At 40.6% G+C, this 26,660-nt stretch overlaps 1 protein-coding gene across 1 annotated transcript in view; it reads right to left on the bottom strand.

The window, feature by feature from the left end:
* PTPN13 (protein tyrosine phosphatase non-receptor type 13) overlaps window positions 1–26,660 on the bottom strand; it is a 178,612-nt gene that overhangs the window by 76,221 nt on the left and 75,731 nt on the right. The window contains exons 6-10 of the mRNA XM_032224703.1: window positions 23,353–23,446; window positions 20,837–21,391; window positions 15,681–15,776; window positions 12,749–12,851; window positions 865–1,084 (exon numbers count right to left, since the gene is read on the bottom strand). Of these exons, the coding sequence (XP_032080594.1) occupies window positions 865–1,084; window positions 12,749–12,851; window positions 15,681–15,776; window positions 20,837–21,391; window positions 23,353–23,446 (1,068 nt within the window). The remainder of the gene's footprint in view (window positions 1–864; window positions 1,085–12,748; window positions 12,852–15,680; window positions 15,777–20,836; window positions 21,392–23,352; window positions 23,447–26,660) is intronic.

Below are 26,660 nucleotides of genomic sequence, written 5' to 3'. Positions count from 1 at the left end.
TCCTGCCTGTTAATAACTACTTATAATAACGCAAGGGCTATCCATAGACACAAACTAAATGTAATCCGTTCTAATCTTGATTGCAGGAAAAACGATTTCAGCAATAGAAGATTAAATGTGTAGAAGACCCTACCCGATCCTGTGGTCAGTTCGTCTAACCCCCAAACCTTTTTACCTTAAACAGTCTGCCGTAGATCTTATGCATTTCTTAAGAGGTCCCTAAGGGGGCATGGCTACCGTCCCTGTCCTACTGTCCCCATTTATACATACTCTTTTTATGTGTTTATGGCTTTGTTTTGCTTATTTATATCCATTTATTTGTGCCATTTTTTCATGTGTTTTCATACTTGTTTCCTTGTACTTGTTGACAAATAAATAAATATACAAACAGACAGACAGACAGACGTAGATATATAGATACACACACACACACACTTTATTCTAAGTACACACACGAAATATATGTGCTAACATCAGAACATACTGAAGTATTGTTAGAAATGACTATCAACCTTTATAAATAATTAATTTGTGTTCAGCCAAGTGTTTTGCTCAACCGCTTAAAGTAAGAGTTGGCAACTGATGAACTCACATCTGTTTCTCACCATTGTCTGGGGCTTCTGGGACTGCCCAAAACCGGACCACTGAAATTTGTCAATCAATTGCTAAAAGCAAAACATTGCTGTACAGGGAGGGAGGGAGGGGGGAGGGGGAAGGAAGGAAGGAAGGAAGGAAGGAAGGAAGGAAGGAAGGAAGGAAGGAAGGACGGAAGGAGTTGAGTAGGTGTTTTAATCTCTCCAATCTGCTTAGCATGGTGCTTTTTTAAAAGATGCAATCCTTGGCCCATCAGTGTCTTAACATTACCCTTAGCTTCCTTTGTGTCATGGCTGTTTCCAAAGCAATTTCCCTAAGTGGATCCTTTGTCATATCAAGCACAGTCGGCCTCACTATGTCTCCAGGATAGAGGCTGAGCCGAGACTGCCGGAGAGCCATTTTAGCTTGCAGTTGCATCATCTCCTCCTCCTGGCGCTTCAACATTACTTCCTGGCTCAACAGGCTGTCTTCAGGAGTTGCTTCATACTGCCTGTGGATGAAAAGGAAAGTGAACGGATTGCCACAACAATGAATGAATGGCTCTGTAGCAGAATTTAACAGAAAACCCCACTTATAAATTCATAGAACTGCGGAGTTGAATGAGACCATACAAATGATCTACTTCAAGCCTTGACAATGTGCAGGAAAGACAATTAAACCATCTTTGAGAGGTAGCTTGTCTAGTCTTTCTTAAAAACTTCCAGAAATGGAGATCTCACAATCCTGCAGATAGATTGTTCCATTGCTCGGACCTTACTGGAAGTTTTTCCTTTATTTTAAGGAACAAAATAACTTTGGAAATGAAGATAAATACCGGGGAAAGAACTATTTATTTTTGCCCTTCCTTCATCTCCTCAGTTGATCAAAGGCAGATCTTAAGCATCTTTGCTTAGTAAGAAGAGGGGTACCTTCCAGATCCTGGGACAAAGGCTTTTTAGAGTCGGGATGAGAGATGCAATATTTCAACTTCTGGTGGTTTAAGAAGTTACAAAATCCATACCTTGAATCCCACAGCTGTACATGTGGCTTTTTTCACTGCAACATGTATATACAGAGTTAAACTAAAATGATGGAGAAGGAAGAGAAAGAAAAAGAGGAAGAAGAGGAGGGGGAGGAGGAGGAGGAGGAGGAAGAAGAAGAAGAAGAAGAAGAAGAAGAGGAAGAAGAAGAAGAAGAAGAAGAAGAAGAAGATTATCCACTCTGTGGTTGTAAACTAATTAATATATGGAAGTTCCTTCTATTTAAACACAAAATTTTAACTCTAAGACTCTCTCAAAAGCCTTCCTTTACTTGATTAAGGTTTTAGATCATCCTACAAGTGCAACTCAACCCCTGAACTTCTTGGTTTGCCTTCTTAAATCATGGGGACAGGAATTACTTATTAACTTGGTGCTGGCATGATTACCACTCAGTTGGAAAATGAGTATATGCAGAAGAAATATTTGTCTCTTGTACTTACTGAAGCGTTGCTGCATATACTGTTACTACCAGGGCTAAGGAATGAACTGGGTAAATGCAGAATAAAAAATGAAGCAAAGGTTTAGAGAGCAGAGAAACAAAATATCAGAACAGCAAGGTACAAATTTAACCTACAGAATGAAATATCCCAGAGACCAATTGCTTTGGGGGCAGAAATATTTTAAGCAGAAGATTCAACAGCACGTTGCCATTAACCAAAGGTTACCTTATACAATATCCTTTATTTCTTACATTGAGTATTTTCCCCTACAGCCCTAATAGTATTATTATTTGTGTCAGGGGCAAGCAAGCAAACAGGGCTAGCCATAAACAGCTAGAATAAACATGTTTATTGCCTCTACTTATGTTACAAGAATCTCTCCAGAAATACCCAAGTAAGGCTTCATGGATTTATGATGGAGAAGATAAAGCGATTCCAAGCTAGGACCCCGTTTGACCCCTCACTCCAGCCTAGCTGGCAATTTCCCAACAATTGGGTGGGAAAACAATAATATTAGATTTTTAAAAAGTCTGGTTAGTAAGACATTGCAGAACATGGAGACAGCAGAGGAGAACTGGAGAAAATTACAAAACTCAAAGACCTCCAAACAGAAGCAGAGCAATGGTAGCAATAGAAAACAAAAATAGTATCAGCAGTAATAGGTGTATTATCCGAAAACAACTGGAGCACCACTTGAACACCATTGGAATTGACAAAAATCAGTCAACTGCAAAAGGCAGCTTTACTTAGAACACCTTACACCGTGCAATGATACTTTTCACACGATTAAACAAACAATACCTGTCCATCCTAGGTCCTTGGGAAGGACTTGATAGGTGGATTAAAATGCCAAAGCCAGTCTCAACATCTGGCTGACTACATAACCAACCATAATAATAATTCACACTAATTGGATCTGCACATAAGTTACGCCAATTTATTACAACATCCTAGTTTCCTGGGAAGAATTTGATGTTTTTGAAGGCCAACACCAACTGCATGGGATTTCATGTTTATATATAGAAGAGAAGAGAAAGAACTGGAGAAAAATAAAAAGGCCTGAAAATAGAAATAGAATGACTGTGGCAAAAGAAAGCAAAGACGGTACCAGGTGCCTTGCGTGAAATCCCAAACAATCTGGGACACCTTTTGAATGCCATTCAGCATTGACAAAATGATCATCGATCAATTGGGAAAAGCAGTTTTACTTTAACCATACCTTTAACACCATCAAAAAAACATCTGCTTATCCCAGGATCTTAAGAAGGATTCAACGGGTGGATAAAAATGCCAAATCCAGTCTGAACATCTAGCTGACAGTGCAGTGAACCATAATAATGAAAAAACATATTTAAAAAAATCAATCACTCTGGGCCAGAGGTATCAAACTCGATTGCATTGAGGGCTGCATCAGGGTTGTGCTTGACCTTGGGGGGGGGGGGGGGCGGATGGGCATGGCTAGGGTGGGCGTGGCCAGCTTGACATCATTCGTGTCAGGGGGCACCTATGGTGCGCCGGGTAAGCCTGGGTGAATCTTCCTGCAGCCCGCTGCCAGTGAAAATGGAGCCTGGGAGGGTTGCATGCAGCCTTCCTGAGCTCTGTTTTTGCTGGTAAGGCACCACAGACTGGTCCTTCGCTATTTCCAGGGTGGTTCCATGGGCCAGATGTAAGCACCCCGCGGGCTGGATTCAGCCGAGGGCCTTTGAGTTTGACATCCCTGCTCTGGGCATATACTGTATTTTTCGGAGTATAAGATGCACCTTTTTCCCTCAAAAAAGAGGCTGAAAATCTGGGTGCATCTTATACACTTAATACAGCATTTTTGCCTCCCGAAACCCTGCTCCCTTCACCAAAATGGCTGTGCATTGCCTTTAGGGGGCTTATAGAGTGCCCCTGGGGGCTGGGGAGGGCAAAAATAAGTGAAAAACGGGCCGTTTTTTGCTTGTTTTTTGAGGGGGGGGCACCTGCCAGGAGCATCCTAAAGGCTATTCATGCCCTTTTTTGTGTGTGTGGGGGGGGGAAACAGGCCCATTTTTGCGAAAATTGGGCCGTTTTTGGGAGGTCTGCAGAGTGCAAAAACTTTTTTTTTAATTTGCCTCTTCAAAATCTTGGTGTGTCTTATACTCTGAAAAATATGGTAACTTTACTCTGTTGCAGAAAAAATCTTTGCATGTTCAGATTTTCTCCACTCTACACACATGCAAAAATCTAGGGTTCAAGCATTGTAACCTGGCAGGTTAAATAAATGAGTGACATATTAAGATATGGTGGTTAAGGGCCCGTTTCCTCAGATTTGTAGAAAAAAGGGAGGATATTAGACTGAAAAGATAATTATGCCCCTCCAACCACAGCACAAAAATGCTCAGTAATCATTTTTATGCCATGTTTTTTAACCCAGATTTTGCTCTCAGTTCATCACATTTGAGGCAATTTAAAACCTTCCTTAGGTTTTAAAGTTGTGTTTTTCCTCTTTTCCCAGCAGGATGTCAGCTGTGGACATGATCTACCATTGCTTTGCTTGTGATGTGGTGGATGATGGAGTCAAAGATTTGAGATCTGCCCTCAATACTTATTTTGGCTTTGGCGGCAGGAGTTTCCTCAGAGGCTTTTGACAGTGTAACGTGACCTTACCGTGCTGACATAAGCCCGAGGGCAAATCCGCTCCTTCCGAAGCACTCAGCCTAACCCAACCCTAAACCTAACCCTAAACCTAACCCTAACCCTAAACCTAACCCTAAACCTAACCCTTACCTTAATTTAAATCGGCTTTCTGCCGCCGTGCTGTTTTAAAGCGCCCTTCTGTCGCCGCGCTGTTGTCACGGCGGTGATGACGCGCGGTGATGATGTCGCGGCTTTAGCGACGCGATTTTATCACCGCTATTTTGACTAGCGCGGTTTTGTCGTGCCACGGTAATAACTGACTTAAGTGCTTGTCAGGTCTTACCCAGGCTCCTTATGGAGGTAAATTTAACGCTCTTCTGCAATAGTGCTAAGCCAGCATTCCAAATATGGATTTAGCGTTCTTTTGAAAAGAATACTAAAGTTCTGCTTGGGGTGGAGGGATTGGTTGTAGAGAAAGTGTTCGTTCTGTGCTTCAAAAAGGATTTAAATTGAGAATTAGAGCCAGGTTCTGCCAGCTATATATCGCTGGTTCTGCCATGCGGATAGTCCTCAACCACAACTGAGCCCAAAAATTTCAATTACTAAGTGAGACAGTTGTTAAGTGAATTTTGCCCCGTTTTACGACCTTTCTTGCCTTTTTTTTTTGTTAAGTGAATCCCTGCAGTTGTTAAGTTAGTAACACAGCTGTTAAGTGAATCCGGCTTCCCCATTGACTTTGCTTGTCAGAAGGCCACAAAAGGTGACTTCAAGACTTCAGGATGGGGTGAAATGCTCTGAAGTCTACTACCGGTTTGCTTCGGGCGAACTGGTAGTTAAAAAAAAAATGCTTATTTTTTTTTTTAAAAGTTCTGACCATCAGCTGTGTGACAATCAGCTGTGCCGTGCAATTTTTAGCAACTATAAATCTCACGGCACAGCTGATTGTTGCACAGTTGACTACCAGTTCGCCTGAACCGGTAGTATTTTTTACTACCGGTTCGGGTGAACTGGCCTGAACTGGTAGCATTTCACCCCTGCTTCAGGGCACTGCAACCATCGCAAATGCATGCCAGTTGGCAAACGTTTTAATTTTGACCACATAACCACGAGGATGCTGCAATGGGTTGTAAGTGTGAAAAATGGTCATAAATCCCTTTTTTAAAGTGCCACTGTAACTTCAGTCACTAAATGGACTGTTCTAAGTACTGTGTCTGTTCCCCACACAGTATGCATTAAGGAAAACAACTGATGGTTGCAAGAAAAGATAGACAGTGGGAAAAGAAATGAAACCAGTGGAATCCTTCAAACATATTACTTAACTTATTCTGTATTAAAACTGTAAAAAGAGGACCATTCGCTCACTCTGTCACTGTGGGGGGCTCAGGCCTTTGAGATCTTTGTCATCGCAGCCACACCGGAAGCAATTAGATGGTTAGCTTTCTTAGATATCGAATAACAACACCCATCCCATTGCAATTCTACGGCTCCATATTACGGTGATTTTATTATATTACCATAATAAAAATCACCGTAAAATGGAGCCATAGAATTGATTGAATGGATTCTTTGATTCTTGATTGAATATTTTTATCTCTTACATTGTATTGTCTGCAAATCTTACATATACACATTTGCTGACGCCTTGTTTAAACTAAATTTGTATATCAGTGATTGCATGACCTCTGTAGATGTCACACGCCAAATAAATAAATAAAATCCCTTTGAGTAGTCCAGAGACAAAAAGGCCGTGAGTATTAACACTACCTTTATTGTGCAACTTTGAAAGCACTTTTTCCCACCGTTGTCTCTGCTATCTGGAGATCTTGGGAGGATTCATTCTGAGGCTCTTCTCCATGGCAATGTTTTCTGTGGGTTCAGATTCTCTTATCCCACCACTGCCTCAGCTGCAGATCTTCCTCCTGTCTCCCAAGTTATTCTCACAGCCCATGACATTAAGGCAGAGCAGACCCTTGCCTGTTGAGACTTTGCATTTTAGAATGATTGTTCTGACCGAGGCTTCCCAAGAGCATGAAACAAACTCCTTACAACTCCTGACAAAAACCGCTTTTATTAATTTACTGTGAATTCTGCTCATTCACATTCAGCAAAGTCTTTCAAGGGAGGATTTACAGTCACAGACCTTATCTGGCTTGGAAAGCTGCCAGGCAGATATTTGCAAAACTTGGCAGAATCTCGGAGAGTCACGAACCAAATTGAGCAAACTAATTGTCTCCTGCAAACTCCACTCCCCTTTTGCTCCTCTTTTATTTCCTCTGGGAGGGGGCATTCATCGTCCACCTGTGGCCTTACTCCCAAGTCAAAGTGTGTTCTTTAGCTGTTCCCTTTGTCTGGCAACTCTGCACATGCGCACACTGGGAACAGGCTCCAGCTGTTTGTCTACCTCACTGATGTCTGGCTCTGAAGGCAGCTGATAGCTGGCATAAGGCTCTGGCCCCCTCTCTGCCTCTGACACGGAGCCCTCGTCAGAGCCTTCCCCAGCCTCCAGGATTGGCCCCTCCCCACTGTCCGAATCTGCTGACAGCTGGTGGGACATACTTAATATTAACATATTATGTGAATATATCCACATGGATTGCCCAAATCAGTCATGCAAGTTAAATAAATAAATATTTTAAAATATCCACCACGTTTTGGACTTCATTAACTATATCCGATAATATATCTGAATAGTACAAAGGTGAACAAAGATACCTTTTAAGAAAAGAGGCTCAATTTATCATGAAAAATGAACTGTAAGAAAGCCTTTACATCATACAATTAGATCTGTACATTTTTATCTGCCTTCTAATTTAACCTAGTCCTCCTCCTCCTCCTCCTCCTCCTCCTCCTCCTCCTCCTCCTCCTCCTCCTCCTCTTCCTCCTTGTCTTCCAGAAAACTGCCCTAAAAAAAACCTATAGCGAGCCAAGGGATTACATCTAATATTTTATGTATACATGTATAACTAATCTTTCCATTTCCCAAATGGCCTGAGAAGTTTTGTGCTTGAAATGAACAAATATTATAATACATATTTGTATGAATTGCATGCAATGCTGAAGGCACGCCTCAATAAGCTAAATTTAAAAATAAAATATATTGCTCTAGTGTCTTTTAAAAAAAAAATGAATTTGCAAATGGATAACAGCTGGGGGATATATTCCACACAATTCCAAACTAATTTGTTTGGTTTCATTTTTCCCCCACTCCCCTATTACTTGTTTTTTTTTTCTTTCAATATGGCTTGTAAAGTTGTTTTTGCACAGCAGCCTTCGTGGGCTTATTAAACCAGTTGAGGCCAAGGGGGCATGGTGAATATTATATGGTGACTAAGACTAGAACATTAGCATTTCTGATTAGCTGATCTTATCTCAGAATATCGCCAACCGGAGCAAGAAAGAAATAACCTTCTGTTTCAAAGTGTGGCAGAAGGAGCATAAGCCATCTGCTGCAGTCGTCTTGAAGCTGAATGGCAAAGAAATGATTAAGAACTGGAATGAAGGTTGCGGCCAATATGTCAGTTTCCTGTGGGTGGATAAAGGGTGGAGAGATTTATAATACAAGAAGGTGCAGCATGTTAGGGGGGGGGGGGATACATCCCTGCAGTCTCCTTTGCTTAAAGCTATTTATGTTGGCACCGAGATTTCAACAACCTGAAATTTACCACACTGATAATACTCCTGTTTTTTAACACAACGCAACCTTCCACCCCACCACACAGTTTTTTCTCTAAAAGCAATCACAAGCTTGGAAAACAGACAAGGGTTCCCCCCCTCCCACACACACACACCCATCTCTGTCTCAGTTTGATTCTTTCTGTTTTGGTTTTTTTTCCGGTTCAAAAGTTTTATTTCTTTTAAAACAAGCATTTCATCATTCTTCAATCAGTAAGACATCGAAGTACAATTTTTTGTGTGTCAAAATAGTTCTAGTTTACCACCAAATTCTTGTCTAGCCTAATGTATAACCCTCCCTCCCTCCACCCCCCCCCCCAACCCCCCCCCCTACTTCCCAGAACCCGTACACGGTATGGATTTTTAACAAACACAGTCTAAAATCTATTGAGGAAAAAGAAATAAATTAATGACATCTCTACATTCTTTCTGTTTTATTTGGCTTGCACCAATCAAGGACAATTCTCTTTAAAAAGAGTTCAAAAACGTATTGCATTAACTGGAAAGGAACTTTTAGTGCTGCTTGATCTGGCTTTAATCTTGAGTATGATATTTGAAAGGAGATTTTGCTTATTTTACTGAAAACTTGTAAAGTTGGTTCAGGTAGTTAAAGAGTTACAACTGTTTGTTTACCGACCTTTTGAAGTTACAACAGCACTGAAAAAGAGACCTACAACCGGACCTCACACTTACTACTATTGCAACAGGATCATATGAACAAAATTAGGGAAAATGGAATGGAATGGAATAGAATAACAGAGTTGGAAGGAACCTTGGAGGTCTTCTAGTCCAACCCCCTGCTCAGGGAGGAAGCCCTATACCATTTTATACAAATGGTTGTCCAATCTCTTCTTAAAAACGTCCGGTGTTGGAGCATTCACAACCTCTGGAGGCAAACAGTTCCACTGGTTCATTGTTATAACTGTCAGGAAAATTCTCTTTAGTTCTAGGTTGCTTCTCTCCTTGGTTAGTTTCCACCCATTGCTTCTTGCCCTGCCTTCAGCTGCTTTGGACTCCCTCTTCTTTGTGGCAACCCCTGAGATATTGGAACACTGGATGAATATCTGTTGTGGCCCAGCAGGAGCTGTTGGAGCTGCCACCAGACTCCGACAGCGAGGGGCCCTACGAGTCGGCTTTGGAGGATCCTGGACAGGGTTCCGACTCCGAGTAAGGCGCAGAGAGGCCACCAGGAGTGCCTGAGACTTGGACCAGTGGGGAGGAGACAAGGGAGTGTGATCCGGACATCAGCAGTGGGGAGGAGCCAAGGAAGTTGTTCCTAGATGCCCGGCACCAGAGAGCTAATAGGCGTAAGGAACAATTGCACAGTTACAGGAGGTAATTGCACTCAGCTGGTGGTAATTAGGCTCCTCTCCAGACTATTAAAGGAATGCTTGTGCACACACCCCTTTTGCAGGAGTCAACGCATTAACTAATGTTGGAGAACAGTATTGTGAGCTTGGCAGGCTGGATTGCTACCAAGGCTTATCTGTGCCGGTTTGCTGCCAAGGACCTGTCTGTTTATTAATAAATTCCGGAAAGTATCTTTGGCTTGGAGTGCTTTGGTGTGGAACGAGGGGGGTCAGAACAAATATCTAACATTCTTTCAATAAAGATGTCTATGTCACATCCACATAATTGTTGAGGTTGACTTCTCACTTGGTAGCACCTTCGCCACATTCTCTGAGCTTCTTCAATACCCCTCGCTAGGACTGAGAAGAACCAAAAAAGAGAACAGAAACTATTCTGCTGCCCACTGAGGGAGCAAAAAAAAAAAACACCTCAAGACAACAACTAGCATATAACTTCTCTTCTTTTATGGCCCGCCAGCGGCCAGAAAAGCTGGCAGCAGAGTCAGAGAGTGAAGAGGTTTGGGAGGAACATGGGCCAGTCCTGGAGTCTGGGAAAGGCTCTCATGAGGGCTCTGCGTCGGAGGCAGAGAGGGGGCCAGAGCCGTATACCAGTTATCAGCTGCCTTCAGAGTCAGACATCAGTGAGGCAGACGACTAGCTGGAGCCTGTTCCCAGTGTGCGCATTCGCAGAGCTGCTAGGCAAAGGGAACAACTAAAGAACAGGGGTCGACTTGGGAGTAAGGCCAGATGATGAATGGCCCCTCCCAGAGGAAATAGAAGAGGAGCAAAAGGGGAGGGGAGTTTGCAGGAGACAATTAGTTCGCTTAATTGGTTCGTGACTCTCCGAGACTCCTTGCCAAGTTCTGCAGATATCTGCCTGTAAGCTCTCCAAGCCAGATAAGGTCTGTGACTGTAAATCCTCCTTTGAAAGACTTTGTTGGATGTGAATGAACAGAATTCACAGTAAATTAATAAAAGCATTTTTTGTCGGGACAAGGAGTTTGTTTCATGCTCTTTGGAAGCCTCGGTCAGAACAGTAATTTGGTAATGGTGTTGTTTGCAGAAGGTCTAAAAACAAAGCCTCATTCCCGAAGCGGCCTAAGCAACGGATGTAAATTGCACCGGGTGCTCAAAAACATTTAGGAACAACACTGCACGGAACACTGAGTGTGCATTCATAATTAGGATCTTACTTTTATTTTGACTTGGCTCAGAACCCAAAGCTGCCGACACAAGGTTCAAATGCAAAGACAGTCCTGACAGCAGAAGCCTGACAGCACACCGCAGACTTGAAGAGAAGCTCACAACGAGCTGAGTGAATAAGCTGTGACAGAGCAATTATCGTAGATCGTTCTAGCTTTCCCTCTAATATTTGGGACAGGTGATCCATTGCTACACATTCCAGGCATGTATTTTATTTCTGCTCATTCATTGCAAGGGTTGAGAGGAAGGGAAGTGGGCTGAATAAATGTTCTTTATTCTGTAGCAGACAAATCCATGCTCTCCCACACATTTCTTAGGAAATGAGTCACAAATATTTCTGCCTTAGTCTCTACCTCAGACTGGCAGAACGAGGAGCAACTTCAAGTCTGAGCAAAGCCAACGCAGGGGAGATAGCGAGACACGTTTATAAGCTGTGAAAAAGTTGGGAAATATAACACATTTGTCTGTGAAGTGGTAGAATCTTCTGCCTGGAGTTCTGAAAGAAATTCATATAATTTCTGTGGCAGGCCACAAACCAGTCTAGTACTGTAAATTATAGACCTGTGATGGCGAACCTATGGCACGCGTGCCACAGGTGGCACGTGGAGCCATTTGATAGGGCACGCAAGGCATGCACGCACTGACCAGCTGACTTCGGCCTTCATTTTCTGCCGTTTTTGTCCCTCCTGAGGGAGAAAAACAGCTCTATGGGCACCCCAGAATTTTGGGAACAGACTACTGGAGTGCCCATAGGGCCGTTTTTCACCCTCCGAAGGCTTCAACGAAGCCTCCTGACGGCCTCTGGGGGGGTGGGGAGGCCATTTTTGCCCCCCCCCCAGGCTCCTAGAAGGCCTCTGGAGCCTGGGGAGTGTGAAAAATTGGTCCATTACATGCAAAAAGTGGGTGTTGTGCATGCATGCGCGGGAGGTCGTGTGTGCATGCGCAGGGGTCACACGTGCATGCATGGGGGTTGCGCGTGCATGGGGGGTCACGTGCATAGAATTATGTTTGTGGGCACACCCACGCATGACCCCACCTGCACATGACCCCCCGAAAAAGATTAGCCATCTCAGTTATAGAATATATCAGTTGAGTATATTTCTTTGTTATATGTATATTCAATCTTTCAATCTTGACCCCCCGAAAAAGATTAGCCATCTCAGTTATAGAATATATCAGTTGAGTATATTTCTTTGTTATATGTATATTCAATCTTTCTTCCAGCAGCTTCCAGCAACATACAGATAGTCCTCAAATTATAAACATTATTTTAGTTACCGTTCAAAGTTACAACAGCACTAAAAATAGTGACTTATGGCAATTTTTCACACTTACGACTGTTGCAACATCCACCTTCTTTTGAGAGGGGAATCATCTTTCTTTAAGATAAATATCTAAGTACCTTTTTTCGAAGAGTTTGTTACTTATATAGGTAAAAGTTCCCCTCACACCTATGTGCTACTCGTTCCCGACTCTACGGGGCAGTGCTCATCTCCGTTTTAAAGCCGAAGAGCCAGCGCTATCCGAAGACATCTCCGTGGCTGGCATGACTAAATGCTGAAGGCACACGGAACACTGTTACCTTCCCACCAAATGTGGTTCCTACTTTCCTATTTGCATTTTTACATGCTTTCGAACTGCTAGGTTGGCAGAAGCTGGGACAAGTAACGGGAGCTCACTCTGTTACGCGGCCCTAGGGATACGAACCACTGAACTGCTGAACATTTCTGATCAACAAGCTCAGAGTCTTATCCACTGAGCCACTGCATCCCTTGTTATTTATATAAAGGCATTCAATTATGAACCATACCAGTAGACCAGGAGACAAACTGTTAGCATGTTAACGCTTTTCTTTTCTTTTCTTTTTTACCTTGATCTTTGTCCTGGTTTTTGACCTGATGAAGAGGTATCATCCATTCTTAAGGAAGAGCTAGTGGATTCATCTTTGAGAGCTTCATACCTCCTCGCTGGCACTTAAAGAAGAAACAAGAAAATTCATGATTTAAGGCTGGATGTGGATATTTTATTGGCACATAAAATATTCACTGATGAAAAAAAGTTACTTTTGAAGAAACCACACACATATTTATGTCCACAATGGCTAGATTTTAAAAAAAACTTCTGGTGACCAATGTTTCTTAGAAATATTAGCAATAGCAATAGCACTTAGACTTATATACCGCTTCACAGTGCTTTCCAGCCCTCTCTAAGGGGTTTGCGGAGTCAGCCTATTGTCCCCAACAATTTGGGTCCTCATTTTACCCACCTCGGAAGGATGGAAGGCTGAGTCAACCTTGAGCCTGGTGAGATTCAATCTGCCAAATTTCTGGCAGCTGCTGATCAGCAGAAGTAGCCTGCAGTACTGCTGCACTCTAACCACTGTGCCACCATGACTCCTAAAAATATTGCATCTTTTTCCACAGAAATGTAAACTTTATTAACCAAGAAACATTGAAATATGGGCTAACTGCACTTCTAGATGGGCCACTGTTTATCTCAAGAAGCAAAAAAAAAATTCTAGGCAAAGTGTAGTAAGGAAATAAAGTTATATCTTTTGTTACATCTTACAGATGTCTGCAGCAGATTTACAAGAATTTTGTTCAATAATAGTACCCAGCAGAGAATGGGAACGTGGCACTCATGCCCATCAAAATACCCATAGATACCTTTTTGGGGGACACCAGTAACTTTTGTGTTTTCATAATTTTTATTTTATTCAGTTTCTTTTAATTAAAGGGAAAGATAGTGAAATGGTCATGCTTCAAAAGGCTAACTTCCTGAATCATATTCATTTTCAACAAATATTGTGAGGATCCATACTATAGAATGTGCACCCAATGTTTCATTTGAAATTATATCTATCTATTCAAAATGGAGGGTTGCGGTGGCTCAGTGGCTAAGATGCTAAGCTTGTCGATCAGAAGGTCGGCAGTTCAGCGGTTCGAATCCCTAGCGCCCCTTAACGGAGTGAGCTCCTGTTACTTGTCCAAGCTTCTGCCAACCTAGCAGTTCGAAAGCACGTAAAAATACAAGTAGAAAAATAGGGATCATTTTGGTGGGAAGGTAACAGTGTTTCATGCATCTTTGGCATTTAGTTACGCCAGCCACATAACCACAGAGACGTCTCACGTGCACACACACATATACACTGCATTTTTTGGAGTATAAGACGCACTGGAGTATAAGATGCAACAAGGGTTTGAAGAGGCAAATTAAAAAAAAAGTTTTTGCACTCTGCAAACCTCCCCAAAATTATCCGTTTTTTGTGAAAACGAGCCTGTTTATTTGTTTTTTTCAAAAAAAAAAAAAAGGGCATGAATAGGCTTTAGGAGGCTTGTAAACTGCTCCTGGGCTGGGGCCAAAAACAAGCAAAAAATGGGCTGTTTTTCGCTTATTTCTGCCCTCCCCAGCCCCAGGAGCTCTCTAAAAGCCTTCTAAAAGCTATGCATGGCCATTTTGGTGAAGGGGGCAGGGTTTCGGGAGACAAAATATGCTGTATTTAGTATGTAAGACACACCCAGATTGGTGTGTGTTTGTGTGTGTGTGTGTGTGTGTGTGTGTGTGTGTTTATAAAAAATAAATTAAGACTAGTAGATGGAAATTTAGGATTAGGTAATTTAATTGTATTATTAACATTAATATGTGTTAAAATATATTGTGAATTTAAAATATTAAGGACTGGAAATTGGGGAGATTTTGAGATACAGTCCGAGATTGATTAAATATTGTTAATACGGCGTTATTACTAATCCTACACATTTGGAACATTGAAGTTATGATGGAATAATGAGCAATTCTTAAAATATTAAATACCGTAATAGCATTTAGTAGGGGACAACAAATACAAGACGTATAGAAATGTTATTTACGTCTAAATGAATCAATGGGAAAATGATAAAGGATTCTAAAAGGAGAATAGCATTGTTGAAGTTGGAAGATTAGGATCACACATATTTGTTATCATTATTGTTAATGTTATTTTTTTAAAAATTGACCCAGTCAATACACTGTCCACAAAATATGTACAGTGTGAAAACTGCAAATAAAACTTAAAAAAAAAAAACACCTTTGCGGCCCGTGGGCTGGATGCGTTATGCACTGGCCACACCCATCCCTGATTTAGCGAAGGAGAAAAAAGTGATGAGATGTCACGTGATGACAACATGTCACGAGTTTGATACCCCTGCTCTATATAATGCTACAGCTTTAGGACATAAAACATCCTCCTCTAGTAGATGCAGGTAAGATCACCTGGAAAAGCCTTTTCAATGCCAGAACATGAGGGGAAAATTGCCTAGCAAATTCACTTTCATCTCGGACATTTATAGGATACCAGTCAATTTAAGGACCAGATTATATTTTAGATTTCCTGCTGACATATTTTTTTCAATTACACAGTTGCATTTCTTTGTACTACTGTTGATTTTATCTACTGGCGATTTAATTTGGCCCTACTTGTACGGCATTCTTATAAATTGCTCTGACCTTGTGCAGAAGAAATGGCAGTATAAAAATAAAATAATAACAATGAAGCCTCACGTTTGCGTTATCATTCAATCTACTGCTAACCTCAAGCTCCCAAAAATATTAAGCATGGCTTGAGAAAGACGAAATAACTATTTTAATTTTCTTTTTTCTGCCTGAGTACTATCTATATGCATCCATTCTTAAGCAGCAACCGTGGAAAACCACTTTTAGAGATGGGAAAAAAAATGTTGTCAGTATCACCAATGAAAATGGAGCATCATTTCTAGTACAGATAGAGTCCACTAACTGAAGGCCAATTACCACATAATTCTTACCTTGTCTAAAATCTGTCTCGGAAGAAATGAATGATGGACCCTCACTGTCAGTGCTGCATACATCACTATGGTAAGATTTATATTTCCGTACGTGCTCTGAAAGAAACAGAAGAGAACAAAGCTTATCCAGAGTTTAATGCAGTCACTGATTTCCTCCACAATACGAATGCATAATTTTTTTTTTCCTGGTAGGTAGAGGGTTGCATTGTACACCCCATTATTAGTGGTGCTGAAAACTGTTTCTGGACTCCATGGGTTATAATATTCTATTCAAAATGAAAATATTTCCCAGTGACTTTTTCACAAACGATGCTTGCATTTCACTAGATATGTTTTGGATGAAAAGGCTACCCAGTTAAACAAAAAGGAAACTAAGAAGGAACTTGGCCCAAATTGGTGTCGCTAACATTTGCATTGTAAATGCAAATCATGTCACGTCTTTGGTGGAAGTTTTGATATTATTTTTTTCTGTAAAAGAATAATTTCTGAGATAGGTTTCCTACCTATTTAAGTTAATCAATTGTCAGAAGCCTTAGGAAGTGACAGCGCATTCTCAAACCTGATTAGAATTAGAATTCTAGGTTCAGAGCAGAGGTGGTATTCAGCAGATTCTGATCAGTTCTGGAGAACCAATAGTGGAAATTTTGAGTAGTTCAAAGAAGCGGTAAATACCACCTCTGACTGGCTCCGCCCCATCTGTTCGCTGCCTCCCGAGTCCCAGCTGATCAGGAGGAAATGGGGATTTTGCAGTAACCTTCCCCTGCAATGGGGCGGGAATGGAGATTTTACAGAATCCTCCCCTTGCCACGCCCACCAGGCCACGGCGACCGCCACCAAGCCACAGCCACAAAACCAGTAGTAATATTTTTTGAATCCCACCACTGGTTCAGAGGCACATAGAAATAACTAAGTAATGGGAAGACCCTTTGCAAAAACATTTATCCCTTCCCTTGCTTTCTATTTACAGTAATTTTATCGTTTAATTACAATTGAAACAATTAAAAATAAATATAAACTGAAAAGGAAGAAAAAGAAAAATGTAGGATGTGCAAAAAATAGAAAAAACACACTGAAGAAAAATAATAAATTATTTTTTGCCTTCATTGAAACAAGTAGAAACAATTTTAGTGAGTTATAAATTTCTCTTAAAATACAGCAAATTATTTATTCTTTCCATATTCCATCTCTTATCTATAAACAAACTCTAAAAACCTTATCATTTCAATCCTGGTATCAGCAAAAGTACATTAAGGGTTACCAGCAGTGGCGGGTTTCAAAATTTTTTGGAACCTCTTCTGTAGGTGTCGCCTGCTTTCCGGGTCTACTGGTGGAACCTCTTCTAACCGGTTCGGTGGATTTGATGAACCGGTTCTACCGAATAGGTGCAAACTGGTAGGAACCCACCTCTGGTTACCAGAGGTAACAAATTATATATTTCAAATAAACCAACTTTATATTCCTTCTTTTTACTTCTAACACTTTTGATTTTTACTCCCTTCAAATAATGCCCTAGAATTTTTTTCAATTTTTCTGTTGTCTCTTCACACAAAATTTCTCAAAGTTTTAACAAACCTCTGTTGTAAATCATATACAAAGTCTGAATATGAAAATTATCCAGGGTTTATCCAGAAATTATCCAGAAAATTATCACTCTCTTGTTTTGTCATATGTTTATTAATTATTAAGACTTTATTCAGTTTGTTTTGTATGTCACTCTTCTAGCCAGTCATTTTTAAATTCAATTTCAATCTTGTCAGGTAATACTCATCCCTATTCTATAACATCTTTTAAACACAGGCTATCTAGAGAGGTAAGCCCTTTAAAATAAACTTCTGGGTCCTTTATTCAAAAATATCCTTCAATATGTCCAAATTTAAGTGTTGTTTAATTATGGCCTTTAGTTTACTTCTACTTCTCTTCAATGTCCAATTTGTAAAATCTTATCTTGTTACGTTACTTTTAAGAATTCAAAACAAAAGCATTTTCCTATGTGAGGGATTCTTGTAATTAATTGCAAAATCTCATTTCAAATCCATCTGGATCCCCAGTTTACAATCCAGGTTTAACAAATGTGAAGAATGGTTCCTTTTGGCTGTAATTTGGATATATTTCCTAGTGAAGATAAATAGAGCTAGTAGTTTAATGAAGCTTTAAATCATTTGGTTTTTTTTTACATAGTGGAAGAAGAAAAATGTGTTCATAAAAGCATAGTAATGATGTTATTTTTAAATGTTATAAAGTTAATTAAAATATTATAAAAATCCATTCTAATGATAAATGTCGTATTATAATGAAGCCAAAATCATATAAAATTTCTGAGACATGGAACTATGAGAGGTTGACCAAGAAAACAATGTCATTTCAGTGATGGGATTCACAATGTTTTACTATCGGTTCTGTGGGCGTGGCTTGGTGGACCTGGCATGGGTTGGTGGGCATGGCAGGGGAAGGATACTGTAAAATCTCCATTCTCTCCCCATTCCAGGGGAAGGATACTGTAAAATCTCCATTCCCTCTCCACTTCAGGGGAAGGATACTGTAAAATCTCCATTCTCTCCCCATTCCAGGGGAAGGATACTGTAAAATCTCCATTCTCTCCCCATTCCAGGGGAAGGATACTGTAAAATCTCCATTCCCTCCAGATCAGCTGGGACTTGGAAGGCAGGGAATAGATGGGGGTGGAGCCAGTCAGAAGTGGTATTTACCCGTTCTCTGAACTATTCAAAATTTCCGCTACCGGTTCTCCAGAAGCGGTCGGAACCTGCTGAATACCACCTCTGCTTCTTTTCTCTCAAACCAAATCCTTCCCAAACAAATGAAGCAACAACCTCCAATCTTGCTAGCTTGTTCAGTAAGCCAGATACTACATTCCAAGTCTAAAGTTTTACAGCTGCCCAAACCACATTAAATCAGATCTAATAACCACTGGATTTAATGAGAAAAATGTGGCTTGGTAAGCAATATATAGTGTCAAATTTGCTCATGCAAAAAAAAAACCAAAAAAACAAAACAACCACAAACATGTTGTGAAAGCAAGAATTTCTCTTCTAAAATAGAACAGAATTAAAGCATTTAAATTATTGGTGAAGATGAGGGAAGCCTAGCTGAAATAGTAATATTTGTTTTTTTTAAATTCCCAGTTGCAGAGTAGTGATTATTATAATATTATAAGTTTAACCATGCATTATTTTCATATAGAAAGACAGCAATTACAGATGTAATTGGGCATTGTGAAGCTCGCATGAAAGATTGGGAAGAGGTAATTAGCACAGTAATAACAACTTCAGCATCCTGTTTAGCTAAATCCTGGATCTAACATACAAGTGTCCCAAATTATTCTCGCGATACAAAGAAGATGGTGATGTTACGAGATTGGCTTAACTCTGGGAACATCAAGCTCTATCTATGACCCCTGAACAAGGGTAGACAATGGAAACAAGACCACGTTATTTATGTATTCATTTATCAGAACATGGGATGGTCAACCTGACAGGCATGTGGTTGCAGATAAGCATAGAATTATGGGGGGAAGTCATTGAAGGCATTGAGGTTGTTAATCAGTGAAAACATGATTAACTTAAACTCATAATTCTGAATCTCTCTGGGCTGATTTTAGATTCTGAGGTAGCTATCTACCTTAGAGAGCCAATCGCAAATGAAAACTGTATAGAACAGAAGTATTATAAAACAGGATAATGATTACATTTTTATTTCTGGCTTTAACGGGTTGCTTTTTGGTTTGCTAAGTGGCTAATTTGACTCGTATCCAGATTCTTATATCATTCAATCAACCTAGCAGTCGAAAGTATGCAAATGAGAGTAGATAAATAGGTACCACTTCGGTGGGAAAATAACAGCATTCCGTGTTGGCCACATGACTATGGAAGCATTTTCAGACAATGCTAGCTCCCTCAAGCTAAGAAACCAAAATGAGCCTCTCGGAGTCAGACATAGCTGAACACGGGAAATCTTTACTTTTACCTTTATTCTTTCTCCACCATATTCCCAAGCAGTGCTCCTTAACAATTGTATGAAAGCTCTAAAAGAGGTTTGTAAGTGTGTAACTTACACATTTTCACACCCTTGATCAAGCATATTTCCAGAATGTAATTGTTACCAATTATATAATTATTACATAAAGCTAGTGCGGATGTCTTTACAGAACAAGTAAGTCGATCTAGGAAATACAGTCCTATCACTGCATGAATGGGATCTATGTGTCAGTGGTGGGATTCAATTTTTTTTACTACCGATTCTGTGGGCGTGGCTTGGTGGGCATGGCAGGGGAAGGATACTCTAAAATCTCCATTCCCTCCCCACTGCAGGGGAAGGTTCCTGCAAAATCCCCATTCCCTCCCGATCAGCTGAGACTCCGGAGGCAGAGAATAGATGGGGGCAGGGCCAGCCAGAGGTGATATTTACCGGTTCTCCAAACTACTCAAAATTTCTGCTACCGGTTCTCCAGAACTGGTCAGAACCTGCTGAATACCACCTCTGGGGTGTGTGTGCGTGTGTGTGTTTGTGTGTGCATATAAACCCACAGAGCAATTCTTAAGCTTAGCACACTAACATAACTATCCCAAACTAGATTGTGAACTGATTATGAAGTCTCCATAAACAGCAAGACACAAGAGAATGATGGGCACAGAGAAATAGACAGAATGGACAATCTCAAAATAAACAACTCCAAAAGAACCTACCAAAACTTAAGTCACTCATTTCTGCCTTCCCCAACCCCCAGGAGCACTCTGAAAGCCTCCTAAAGGCTATGCATGGCCATTTTGGTGAATGGGGAGGAGTTTCGGGAGGCCAAAAATGTTGTATTCAGTATATAAGATGCACCCAGATTTTCAGCCTCTTTTCTGAGGGAAATGTGTGCATCTTATACTCTGAAAAATATGGTAGTTCAAAAGCATGCAAATATGAATAGGTAAATAGGTACCACTTTGGTGTGAGCATCATAAACTTTGGTGGGAAGATCATGCTGGCCACATGGTCATGGTAGTGTCTTTAGACAACATTGCCTCTCTTGGCTAAGAAATAGACATCAGTACCAAATTTGCAAAATAGGAAATGTTTCTCTCACACAAATATTTATTATTTTGACAGTGAAGGATGTCACATGTCAAACATAATATGCAGAAACATCTACTGACCTTCTACGTTCATGGCTTCTCTCAGCAACTGTAATTTCTTCTGCTTCTCTTTGATCCTGTCAAAGGCACATAATAAGGCTGCCGATGTTGACGTCTCTGATACATGAAGCACTTGGTCAAGCTTTTGAGGGCCAAATATATCAAGGGCTATGCTCCCATCAGAATATCTGCCTTCTTTGTTTATGGGAGCTCCTGAAGTCCGCCCTGAAATGGTTCCGCCTTGATGATGGTGCTTGTGAGAATCTGCAACATAGTCCCTCTCTGTGACTTGGTGAGTTGCGCACAACAAATCAGAGGAAGAAGCCCATACTTTGCGTTTGGGATCACCGTTGGCTTTCTTCTCCAGGTTGGACACTCTGAATCGGTAAGGACAGCAACTATCTGTACTGTCTTCATGGCCAGAATTGTAATCAGAGGCAATATTTTGAGAAAATTCCTTTTCACCACGTGAGTTGCTGGTTGACAAGAACTCAAATGACTTACTAAGTCCTTTGTTAAGCAGGATTTGCCGAGAAAATGGGGCCGGGTAATCAGGTGCTACATCAGTCATTCTTCCTGTAATGAGAATGAGAAGAATCTCTCTTGGATATGGCTATAGTTGGACCCTTCCTAATTGTTTATGTATTCTAGAATTGGATTGGATATACACTCCTCTTAAAGGTAGCAGATTTTTTTAATTAGTTTAAGTTCTAACCAGCTGAATATCAAAACAATGAAAATAAACAAAAGAAATTACATTACTTCTGTTCAACTGTAGCATCTAAAATAATATTCTCTTTAACTATGACATTTTTAATTATGTTTTTATCATGAAGAACACAGGTTTTTTTTTACAAAAATGCTCCTTCCTTCCGTCCGTCCGTCCGTCCTTCCTTCCTTCCTGACAACAACCTGTGGGCCAACTCAACTTTCTTTGTTTTGCTTCTTGATCTTTTCACATGTCAACATTAAAGTATCAAAGTTCTCCACAAAGTACTTAAATGGACCAGCTCACAACATTTGAATTTAGTCAAGCAGTACCACATTATACCTGGCATTCCTAATCTCATTCTGATGGCTTCTTCATAACAAGCAGTGTTTCAGAGAAATAGAAACTGCTAATGTTCATACTGCCCCAAATAGGAAAGAGTCAAAGGATACATTAGAAGGACAAAATGCAATTTTGCCCAAGAGATAAATATAGCTTTATTGACAAAGTGTCATCCGGGAAACCCATCAACAGGGAGGCTGTTATCTAACACTTAATAAATTACAGTACATGTTAGCAACAACCAATGATAGAAAAATTCTCATATTAATTTGACTATCACAATGAAGTTAATGGACGTTATCAAGTTTTTCTCTGCTAATGTTTCAGCGCATTTCACTTTCAGCTCATGAAATTGTTTGTATTGATTATATTTTAATTTTCTTCAGAAAAAAATATGCTGGCTGGGGAATATTGGAAGTTGAACTCCACATTTCTTAAGAATTGCAAGTTTGAGAAATACTGATGTAGGATATGCCATTTTAATTTATCTTAAAAGCTTATTATATTAATATTCTAGATAAATTAGATAAATAAATGGAGGGATGAATGGATGATAGATAGATAGATCCAAATTAATATATAACATATGAAGGAAAAGGTGGTATGTGTAAGTAAGCAATTTGTTTGATTTGCTTTTTATGTAGCATTAGGGTGAGGATTCATATTACTACAAAATTCAGGATAAGTCATAGGGTTAAAAAAATATTCTCAATATTTTGAGGTTGGGACATCTGAAGATAAAAATAAAACATTATCAAAAGGCTATTAAGGATTTGGGTACTAGAAGCTATATGACAGTGTGGATCTTAAGTTAGCCTGTAAAGGAAAACACCACTAAAAATTCAAGAAAAAAGCAAAAGCTATATTCTTAATAAATTGGTTTTGCCACATTAAAAATGAACACAACAGCTGTTTTAGGCAAAAAATAATAATGGATCTCCATGAAGCTACACCAAAGCATTTCTATACCACCCATCTCAAGTGGCTCCAAATGAGTAAGAATGGAATAGCAACAACATCCCATATTGCAATAGAGTAGAATTGAAAAAGCCCTAGAATTTTCTACCTACTTTCTATGTTCATTATTTCTTCCTATTAATTAATTGCCCCCCTAGAATTAGACATGGGTGGACTGGCAGGGGAATCCTTTGCCTTTTTAACTGTGAAAAAGGTTATCTCATTTTTCCCAGAGGCCTTTTTATCTTAACAAAATATATATCAGAAAAATATCTCATCTATTTTTTTCCCAAGTTATCTCCCTGAAAAACAATAAACATGCTTTATAGCCAGTTCTTCCCAACTCATGGCCCCTACCTCCTGTATGCTCAGATTGTTACCGTATCATCAGGCCATTTATTAGGATGCTGGTTATATCGTAAGGAGGAGCTCTGCTATTTTAATGGGATTAATCTGGGAGGTGGAAGATTAAATAACAGCCATATTTCCACTCCATTAATGTTTCCTTCTTTTGTAAATAAACCTTTACCTGTGGGAAGTCGTTTTCCTCTCAGCCTCTCTCGAATGGCCTGGCTCCTGTCTGTGTGAAGCTTTTTCTCCCCTACGCAAGAAAGCTGGTCTATCTATTGCAACAAAAAAGGAAGAACATTAACAGCTGAAAAAGGAGACTAACATAAACTCAATAAACCAGGGATGTCAAACTCGATTTCATTGAAGGCCGCATCAGGGTCGTGTTTGACCTTGGGGAGGGATGTGTGACCAAGGTGGGCATGGCCAGCTCAATGTCACTTGTGTTGGGGGCGCCTGTGGTGGCCTGAGTGCTCTGCCAGTGAAAACAGAGCTCGGCCAAAACTCTGTTTTTGCTGGCAGAGGGCTGCAGGAGGCTATTGCAGCCGAAATCGGAGCTCGGGAGCGCCGCACTCCATTTTCACTGGCAGAGGCACTGCTGTTTTCACTAGCACAACCAGTCCTTTGTTGTTTCAAGGGCGGCCCCGCGAGCCAGATCTAAACACCCCATGGGCCGGATCCAACTCACGAACCTTGAGTTTGACACCCCTGCAATAGACAAACCCTCTTCCATCCACTGAAAGTAGAAACTTAAAACGGTTAAAACTCAGGTAGCCTAATAAAACCATCCTTCGTTATCCACAGATATATGATTTGTGCACTGCAGTAACCATGGAATCATGGCTTGCGTAACAGCAGGATTTTTCCTGACCTATGGTTTACTTTAACCATAGTGAGCTGGTTTGTAGTTTAGCATAAGTGAATTTAGCCACAGTCTGCCTTCCTATTGCACTCCTTCCTAAATTACATCCCAAATGTGCTTTTTCAAAAGGCAACTGGGCTCTGTTTTTCCTTGAAGACATTTTGCTACTTATTCTAGAAGCTTCTTCAGTTCTGACTGAAGGACTGTGGATAAAATGGAGACCACCAAGAAAGCTGTCCTGAGTCTTTGGAAGAAATATAAAAATCTAAAAAAGTGAACAAACTGACAAAGAATACCCTTTGGTGCTAATACCTTTTGTTTATTGTTCATTTATTTAATCACTCCCTGCCTTTCTACTCTGAATTGAGTTTAAAATAGAATACAAAAATAAATTAAAATAAGAGTCTAAATTAAAATGAATTATCGAGCAACAAAAAATACGATCTGCTACTGAGGAAACAAACAGAAGGGTAACTGCAAACTGGAAGGACACCAACTTTTGTCAAGTTTCAGTGTGACACACTTCTGTGTACCATGTAACAAGGAATGCAACATTCCTGTTACAAAGACAGAGCTATGACTACAGTTTGGAAGGTGTAAGTTTCTAAATTACATTAAATTAGACATTAAATTAAAATTAATTTAATTTTCTAATTAAACAAACAGAAAGTAATGTATATAGTTATCTGATCATATTAGATACATGTTTCCAGCTCAACTGAAAGACATGATACTTATCTTCAGTGACTTTTGCAGATATAAATCTAGAGAAAGTGTTATGCAGCAATTAACAGGCTTGTGAGAATCAATTAGTTATGTCAACAGACATTCTGGAAAGTGTTTCTGGGTATAACTCAAAGTGCTGCTTTTGACTTATTAAGCACTAGCACCTAAAGGACTGCCTTCTTCTATCAAAGCCTAGCTATCTGAAAAGATGCTCCCAGTAAAAGCTATTTGTGCTACATAAGGTGCCACTTTTCCATCTAAAATCTGCAACAGTCACCCTCCAGAACAAGAGTGTCAAACTCGATTTCATTGAGGGCTGCATCAGGGTTGTGTTTGACCTCGCCGGGGGGGGGGGGGGCTCGCCGGGGGGGGGGGGGGGCAGGTGGACCTGGCCAGAATGAACGTGGCCAGCTCAATGTCACTTGTTTTGGGGACGCCTGTAGTGGCCTGAGTGCTCTGCTAGCGAAAATGGGCTCCCAAGCTCCGTTTTTGGCAGCAATGGCCTCCTGCAACCCTCTGCTTGTGAACATGGAGCTCTGGAGGGCCACATGCGGCCCTCCGGAGCTCTGTTTTCACTGGCAGAGGCACTGTGGGCCGGTCCTTCGCTGTTTCCAGGGTGGTCCTGATCTAAACACCCCGTGGGCCTTGAGTTTGAAACCCCTGCTGTAGAAGCTAGTTTGATGTCCTTGGGATGGGCCCTCCAGAATATAGTAAAAAACTACGTTCTTCTGGATGGTCATGGGGAGATTGTGCACCATCTGGAATGGGATTATGTTAGCTATTTTATTAGTATTAGACATTATGTTGTGGTTTTTGCTTAATTTTGTTGGGGTCTGCTGGCGGCCTGCGGAGCTGGCAACAGAGTCGGACAGTAAGGAGGTTGGGGAGGAACATGGGCCAGTCCTGGAGTCTGGGGAAGGCTCTGACAAGGGTTCTGCAGAGAGGGGACCAAGGCCATCTGGTAGTTATTTGCTGCCTCTGGAGCCTCCGGAGTCTGACATCAGCGAGGCAGAAGAATAGTACGAGCCTGTTCCCAGTGTGTGCATGCGCAGAGCTGCCAGAAGGCAAGGGGCAACTTGGGAGTAAGACTTGGGGATGATTGGCCCCTCCCATAAGACATAAAGGAGGAGCAAAGGCACATGAGCTTTTGCAGGAAGCAACTTTGTTTGTTCTGGTCGGTTTAAATTATGAAGCTCCGTTTTGACTCTGTGCTCCATGTGGCCTTGCAAAGCTAATTGCCAGTTAGGTCTCTAGCAACATTTCAAGGGAGATAAAGATGGGTGCTTAGCAGCCTTATTCCTAAAAACTTTAGCAGACTTCTATTCAACTTTTTACAAACTACGGTATTTGTGACTCATTACGGGCTGTAAATGAATATAATTTACAGCCATTGAAATAAAAAGAGGGTTTTTTTGGGACTAAGCATGTGCTTTTTACTGTCTCAGGAAGCCTAGGTCAGAACAAATTTATGTAAATACATTATGTGTCTTTTTATTGTGTTTTTATATTGCATACTGCCATAAGTCTAATATAACAAATTAAATCAAGAAGGGGAAGATACAAGTGTGATTTGCTTTATTAATGTCAGGCGAAAAGAATCAGGACCATACAATAAACTCTGATTAAACTGACTTATTTCCAGTGCCTATACACAAGAATCTCATCAACTAATGTCAGTATTAAATTGGCGCTAGATAGGAGTTAATGGAATGTCAGAAATGGTGTAAGGTCTGTTTAGGCGGGGGTTTGGACTAGATGACCTACTAGGTCTCTTCCAACTCTATTAATCTGTAATCTGAATTCAAGGGAGACTGGATTTAGACCACTTGTGGAAATATAATGACTCTAGGCCAGTGTTGGTGAAACTTTTTGGCACTGAGTGCCGAAACGGGAACACGCAT

This window comes from Thamnophis elegans, chromosome 9, assembly GCF_009769535.1.
Source record: "Thamnophis elegans isolate rThaEle1 chromosome 9, rThaEle1.pri, whole genome shotgun sequence".
NCBI lineage: Eukaryota > Metazoa > Chordata > Lepidosauria > Squamata > Colubridae > Thamnophis > Thamnophis elegans.
This window is presented reverse-complemented; position numbering and strand designations above follow the sequence as displayed.